This window comes from Brienomyrus brachyistius, chromosome 8 (genome assembly GCF_023856365.1).
Source record: "Brienomyrus brachyistius isolate T26 chromosome 8, BBRACH_0.4, whole genome shotgun sequence".
Taxonomy (NCBI): Eukaryota; Metazoa; Chordata; class Actinopteri; order Osteoglossiformes; family Mormyridae; genus Brienomyrus; species Brienomyrus brachyistius.
The window spans coordinates 28,305,425-28,313,444 of record NC_064540.1 but is presented as its reverse complement, the minus strand read 5'-3'; the positions used below and the strand labels follow the sequence as shown (position 1 = coordinate 28,313,444).

The window sequence follows — 8,020 nt, the reverse complement described above, 5'->3', positions numbered from 1 at the left end:
GGGGTTTCACCTGAATGTGTTTGTGTGTTTCATAGGGGTGGAGTGGATTCCTGGTGATCGTAATTCACCAGTGGTTTCCTAGAGATTGTAAGACACACACATAGTTCCTGTCTGACTTTAGCCTGTGATTGTCCATTATGGAAGTTCCCCTTGTTTGTCTTAGCAGTCTGCTAGGTGACCAAACACTGTATGTCCTGCTCCTTATTTTATTGTCTTAAATCTCCCTCTTGGCTTTTTATATCTTATGTGTTATGCTATCATAACTACGATTACAGAAAACATAGACGCTCCGGTCCCAGAGGTGTGAGACAAAACTTAACCTTATTATTTCACTTCCATTTTAGCTTTTCTTTTACTCTAACTCTTTCCAATCACCCTTTTTTCTGCCCCCCTGTACCTTCTGATGATGATTGCAGACCATGACCAAAGTGTTGTTCTGTTTCTTTTATATTTCCATCTTCTGGCAGGTTTTTGGCAGTGCATTTCGGGGTTGTGTGTCACATTCCGTGTGTTTCTGCTGTGTTGTCCTCCATTGACATGCTTCTGAACTGAGAAGTGAGCATTTTAGAATGAGACTTCCTGTCTCTTCAGCCATTAGTCAATGAATCTTCGACATTCTGCCTCTGCTCCAGGTTCTGTTAGTCACTGTAAATAACCAGTGTAATTGATGTTTAAATAACTTGTTTGTCCAGCATGGATACCTCTTGCGCGGAATGATCCTCTGATGAACATCAAGAACTTTATTACTGGGTGATCTGAAGGCTGTCATATGGAGAAGGACCAGGGGCGGCAGGAGTCTGTGGAGAAGGTGCCCATGACTCATCATCTCTTTCAGAAGGGAAGCACTCAGTATACAGTAAAACCTTGGATTGCGCGCATAATTCGTTCAGGAAACTTGCTTGTAATCCAAAGCACTCGTATATCAAAGCAGATTTTCCCATTAGAAATAATGGAAACTCAGATGATTCGTTCCACAACCCAATAATATTCATATAAAAATGATTAATACGAAATATAAGTAAAAATACATAAAACAAATTAACCTGCACTTTACCTTTGAAAAGAATCCTGGATGGTGTGAGGGAGATGAGAGAGAGGAGAAGAGGCGGGTTATTTTGTAGGACGACTTTCACCATAACTAATGGAATCACTGCTATCTGTTGGCTCACTGCTATCTTTTTCTTTTTGTGCGACTTTAACAAGGAACCTATCCAATGACAGCCGCTTTCGCCTCCTTTTCAATTTCACAGAAATGTGGACATTGCGTTGTAGTTAAACAGATTCATCGCTCATACTGTTGCACCTTTGGTGCTTTTCTATTAAATTTTGGCTATACGAGTGAGGCACGCTGACTGAGACCAAGCATGGGAGGCAATTACTCAATCCCACATTGAGAGAGAAAGAAGAACCATTGGTTCAGCTGTGATCACGTGATGCTCGGCAGACAAAGCGTATACGTAATACTTGTATTGCACGACCTCGCTCATTTATCAAGTTTTTGCTCGTCTTGCAAAACACTTGTAAACCAAGTTACTTGCAATCTGAGGTTTGACTGTATATGCTTCCTTTAACCCATTGTGACATGGTGTTGAGCTCTGAGTCCTGAAATTATTAGCCGTTTCTTTGTTTCTTGGGTCCTGCATGCACAGCACTTAAAAACATGCACGAACAAACATTGCCCAGTCGCGATTGAATGGTAAGCTCAAGTGGACTGGAACAAGTTCTATTGGGGCTGGCTTGATCCTGTTTGATTGCCCAAAACATACACATACTTTATGCAGACATTAGTAAGAAGCACTAGTTCTTTCCTTGCCCCAGCTGGGAATCTGATTTGCATTTTCCTTTAGTCACAGGACAGCCCAGCAAAAGGCCGTAAAAAGACCTAAAAGCTTCCAGCTGCTGCCCTCATTGAACAAACTGGTTCATGGGGGTGATTGATGTCTTTCCAGCTCCCCCTTTCCTCCTTCCGTCCCCCAGCGCCTCTGTGGGCCATCTCACAGGTTGGTGGTACACAATGTGGAGACATCGCCCCTGTGACAGTGTCGTCATCTGGGCCAGTGTGAGTTATGGGAAGTGTGGGTGGACGGGCCAGAGAAAGAGTGCCCAAAAACTCTCTTCTTCCTCCTGTTCTGTCTGCCTGAATCCTTCTTGTTAATCTCGTTAATTTTGTCCCTACCAACTCTTTCAGTTTGTGTCTCTCTTCCATTCTTTTCTCTCTAATTCACAATGTAAATTCACATAGATAAATATGGATCATCTTTTACAAACGTACACTGATAGCACTTTATGTATCCTGTTTAATGTCTGCCTAATTTAGGATTTTACTTCTGTTTTTAAGGCTCTGAGGCTGTCAGTTTTCTGTGAAACATTTTCTTCAAGTTCTTATGAACTTGCCATGATGAGATCTTTCCATTACAATACACCATGCAGTGTTCATTTTAGAAATATGAAATGGTCAACAAAATAGATCAACATTTATTTTTTTAACAGACACTTTTCTCTAGTGATGTACATTTCACTAAGTTTAGGGTCTTGCTCAAAGGCCCAAAATTGAGATCACACTGCCAGTCATGACCTTGAACAAGCAACCTTCTGATCATAGTAACAGACTCTTAATCTGCAGAGCCACACACTGTCCCAACTGCTTATCTGGGTCATGTGCAGACCGGTATATACTGGGCTACCATAGCTGTCTTTGACATTATATCTTTGACTTTATTAAGACTTTTTAGTGACAGTTACAGAGATAATGCTGCTTGTCAGGGAAGGAAACTCATGAGAGTGACCAAAAGAACACAGAGAAGATGCCATGAAAGGGGGCATCTCGTAGGCTGATGTATGGAACCATGCTGTTTGCCTGGGAGAGAAACTCCTATCCTGCATAGAAAATAGAGAAGGTACTGTGGGATGAGCCCTCCCTACTCAAAGAGATATGTGCTCCAGCTGATTTCCCAAAGGCCTCGAAACTTTGCACTTTTGATTTCTGCCAGCCTCTGTCTCTGTCTTCCATCAGTAAAACCAGTTTATGCATAAATGATAATGAAATGGGCAGCGTGTTGGCATAGTGGGTAGCATTGCCAACATAGGTTTGGGGCCAAATCCCACCCTTAGTCTGTGTATGTAGAGTTTGTAATATGATGTGCGTGATTCTTTTGTGTACGCTGCAGCCCAGAAATGTACAGTTTGATGTACTGGTGTTTCTCATTTGCCCATAGTGTGTGATTGTGTGTGTGTCCTGCAATGGAATGGAACCCTATTCAGGGTGTCCTCTTCCTTGTGTCTTTTGCTGTCTGGCATTGGCTCTCAGGCCCTCTGTGACCCTGAAGTGGATAAGTGGTTGAAAGATGGATGGATGGATATATAGATTACTAATGAAGATGTGGAGATAATGAGATAAAGGGACCAAAAGTTACTAGTTCTCTGGAAACTTTTCCCAGGGAACAGAGCAGATGGGTTAAAGCAGTTCTATCGCTCCACTTGACACGGGCAGGTCGTAAAGGTGGCACGTTGAAATGGTCATCTTATCAACTTTAATACTGAACGGTCATGTGACCACTACACCCCACCCCATTTTTTAAATGGAAAAAGTGAATAAACAGGTTAGACACACAGTGAATCAACCCAAAGTCAAGTAAACCTTCTGTGTTGCTTATGAGCACTTTAAAATGTTTAATACTGACGACTGATTATGGGCATTAATTATTGCCAATAAATGGGTTAATAGGACAAATGTTGTGTTTTTATAGTAAGAAAGTCTGATTGACGTGTATGTTCATTATTGTGGAGTTCTGATGTGTCATCAAAGCTTGTGTGGAAAAACTTGAGAAATGTTTTCTTCGTGAGTTTGCTCTTCTTTGGTTATGTAAGGGCTTTTGAGGAGTCTTTGTCTGCGTGCTGTGCTTTGTGTGCTACGCAGATGCCAGACTTATCCAATGCTATTTATATTCACAAAAGAACTACTAAGTACCAACCAGAAAGTAATGCCACTTTTGATATCTTTATCTAGCATCTTGTCTAATTTCCTCCAGACTTCTTTTCATATTTCTACATATTTCAATGAGTGACAAGTCGGCAAACAGATCTTCTGTATCTTCCACTGTTTATCGTGATCTTCTGCTGATGTACCTATCAGGCACCTCAATGCTGCTTTCTCACTCCTGTCATGTGACCTCAGACCTGCTGACATGTGCTTCCATTGTGCAATTTTGGAAAAAAGGGCCCACAGTCACTGCCTTCTAATCCAGTGTCGTCTATCAAAGTATCAAATTCTGTGAATTGGTCTGTCACAGAGGGGACTCCACACAGCTCCACTCAGGAGATTCTGTTTAATTAAACACAGCTTTATCCAGTTAAAGCTAACCCCTCCTTATTTCGCAACCTGTAACTCTGCCAGCGTTTACACATCTTGTCCCATTCATTTCTCTGTATTTTTCAGTGCTTCCATACCATCTATGTCTCTCCGCCCCTGTCTCTAAAGGTGACCTCAAAGTCGGCTTTCTTATGCTGCAAAGCTCCCCTCATTTTTTTCAAACAAAGAACACTGTGTGGTCCTCACTGGTTCTGGTTCTGTGCAAAAAAAAAGAGAGAGAGCTATTTACATCCTGCCCCTGATATTTCAGAGCGATGAGAGAGGGACTCGGGCCATGATGGATTGTCCGGTTAAAGTGGGGCGAGGTGTTTGTAACTTTCAGGTACTTTGGACAGCAAACTTTTCCTTCTCCTGTTCCGATGCTTTCAATTACTGGGTCAGCCAAGCCTCAGGGACCATGGTAAATAGAACAGCCCCACCCACTGCCTCTCTCTCTCTCTTTCTCTCTCGCCTCTCACTGACCTGGATAAGGCGCACTGCTCTCTGGGAAACCAGCCCCAAGCCCATGCTGCGGTCTTCACTCGATGGGGTGCCGCACAGAGGATGCCGGATTCAGGGGCTTTTGCGCAAGAGACCCCCAGGGCCCTGTTTAGCTGTCACTCATAAAAGCTGCGGCAGACACAATAAGTGGGCCAGCTTGGTCCGCGTCATGTTTCATTCTCGCTAGCTATTCACAATACTGTTAGCTCATCTCAATCTGAGAATTAACATGTGCTGGCAGTACATTTCACGTTATATTTGCTGCTAACAGCAGCTAGCACAGATTTTAGTTTTGGTTTGGGAGTTAAGGTGTCTTTAAGGTGTCTGAGTGAGTCTTTAGGATATCCAGTTGGAGAAGAATGCATCTTCCAGATAGGGAGATGGCAAGAAGACCCCACTGGGCATAACAAATTTTTGTAGATATCACATTGTTACCATGCCAACCTACAGTTCCAAAAACAGGCTTCAAAGCTGACGCAGAGGAAGAACACAGGATTTGTAATATTCAGACATCTGGAGGATTTAACTTACTGCAGAAATTTCTGGCTTCTGGCACAATTTGCTGCAGCCGGCTTATGCATGAAATACAGAAAAGTGAAAAATCTGGAGAAGAAGCAAATGGAGCAAAACTTCGACTTTCTAATATTAAACGGTCTAGTTTGTTTGCAATAATTTACCTTGAGAGGTCAGAATATTGCAGTTTTTTTTTTTTACTGAATTGTTAAGTACTTCCCCCTAGTGGACATTAGTGAACATAACGTTCAGTTTCACACTGGAAGAACCACATGTGTCACAGGCAGTCATATGTATGTCATACCCGGCTGGGGGAAATGGTTAATTTTCCAACAACCAGCACAAAATGACAGCTGTATGAAACAAACTCACCATTGTAATTCTCTATTTCTTTTACTTTATTTCCCTGCATAGTGTCAAAACAATCTCATTTGTTTATTTTCTCATTTTTGCAGCACATAACATTTTGAGAATAAAAATTTAAGCCATCTGACAGATATTATTACTTTTTTTACAGTTAACACCTTCACAAAGAATACTTACATTCCTTTTTTTAGTTTTCCAGTGCAAATAAAGCAAAAGAATGTATATTTGTATTTATATATATATATTTACAATTTATTATATGCAAGGCAGTTTCTAAAATAAAATACAGTACAATAAATGTATAAATGATAACTCCACAGACAGAAGACCAAAATACAGTCTTATTCTATAAAGATTTATCTGCTATCCCTGTCTGGAGTGTGTATAAACCCCTAACCATTTGGCATATTATATCTTAAAAAAGCAGCCTGATGATGATCAACAACCCAATAATCCTCAAAGGAAAGCTCAAAGCACGACTACTAACTATATAAAGAAACCTCCGCCCTCAACCGATGCTTTATAAAGACTCAAATGAAAAAGCTTACAAAAGTTATTGACTCAGTATAAACAGACACAGTGGAAGAGCATAAATTTAGGCAAAACGCTTTCCGAATTATCTTCAGTTTCCAATCAATAAAAAACCCAAGGATCTTTAAAAACATACATCCTCTCTGCTGTAATCCACCCACATAACAACACTGGACCTACCAAAGTAAAGCAAACTGCTGAAATAGATGGAATATTTACACTGGGCAGAATTCAGTGCTACCTGATTGCCTGTAATAGTTTGTGGATCCTTGGCATTATTTATTCCTGTGGATAAGGAAAATAAAATGTTTTTGCTTTGTAGAAGTTTCACATGTAGGTTTTCATTAGATTTTCATTGGAGCAGTAAGGCTAAAAATCCAGATGAACCAGTAAACAAAACAAGCAGAAGAAGCATTTAAGTTCCCCAATAAGGTATTTAATAATGCTGTGTTTTTATCTCAAATGCATGTTGATAATTGATTTAGAGTGCGGAAGGAACGCCCTCAACACTGTTCCAGTGGGCAAATCAGGCCAGCATATCATTTAAACAAGTATTTCAACATGGAACATGGTTTCTTATCTGTTGTTACTGCAAACATAGAAGCATTACATGTGTCAGGCCCACATTAGCATGACTAACCTGACTGTCAAGATGGAGATCTCACAACAGATAACAGTAAGCAGAGCAAGGTCACACAGAACAAACCATATAGATTATTACATATGTTTCTGGATCATGGTTCTCCTGACCATCTCTAACAAAATCTGAGTACAGAATGGAGAGCACACTGTTGAATTTCTGTTCATATTTAATCATTTCTGTACATAATGCTGATTAGATTACAAAAACAAAAACATGGCAGTTTCTGTAGCTCAAAAACGTGATTTTTTTTCATGAATTTCTGTCACTTCTGTAAATGTCATCACTGGAAAACGGTCAAAATCACACTTTAAGTAATAAGCTCTGCAACGGGTCCCACCCCTGGCAGAGCCCTACCACAAGGCCCTCCCCCGCATCACTCCGATTGGGTGCCTCATTGTCACTCAGCCACCCCAAAGCCCTGATTGGACCTGCTGTGCAGTCTAGGTGTTGGAATGATTATGGACACAGTGGTCATGCTTTCCATTTTGTGACTACTCTTTCTTCAAAAAATCCACAGAATATTTTGAAAAAGGAGCGATGTTTAGGAGACAAGGAAGAACGAGGCCTGCAGGCAGCAGAACAAATTCCTGGGCTGGGAAGCCACAGCAGTTTTAGCTTCTGGTCGAGCTGTCACTGCCAAGCGGAGCAAAGCTTCATATCCAAGGAAAAGCCTCCCCCCGTGAAGACGAACAGTTAGACCGGCCACACCTGACGCCCTTCAGCTTCCCCCTTCCTGCTATAGCACGTTCTGATGAGGCAGTGATGAGGGAGAGAGGAGCAGGGCCTTGGGTTCAGTATGAAATTGGGCGAGAGGCACCGGGGAGGGGTGGGAGAGTAAGTGTTACAATACAGTGGCTTCCTCCATGGCGTTGACCCACCTGCATGATATGAGTGAACAAAAACCATCAGAGAACAACCCTTAGAAAGGCCAATCATCCACCAGAACAAACACTGTTCCTTGTACCTTAATTCTAAGACTGGTGGTGAATCTCAATATGCATTCTTGACTGTACTTGTGTTCTTGTGTCCCCATTTTACATCAACTTCCATTGCCGAAGACCAGTGGATGGTAAAAATCCCTGGGTTGCATGCATCCATTGCATCATCACCAAACGAGA

General features: G+C 41.5%; 1 protein-coding gene across 3 annotated transcripts in view; it reads right to left on the bottom strand.

The window, feature by feature from the left end:
- Nucleotides 1-5,742: 5,742 nt before the first annotated feature.
- Nucleotides 5,743-8,020, bottom strand: part of LOC125747333 (FYVE, RhoGEF and PH domain-containing protein 5-like) — a 40,831-nt gene continuing 38,553 nt past the window's right edge. For all 3 annotated transcript variants that reach the window (XM_049022449.1, XM_049022446.1, XM_049022447.1), the window contains exon 21: nucleotides 5,743-7,780. In XM_049022449.1, coding sequence (XP_048878406.1) covers nucleotides 7,744-7,780 — 37 coding nt within the window. In that variant the 3' untranslated portion in view covers nucleotides 5,743-7,743. The remainder of the gene's footprint in view (nucleotides 7,781-8,020) is intronic.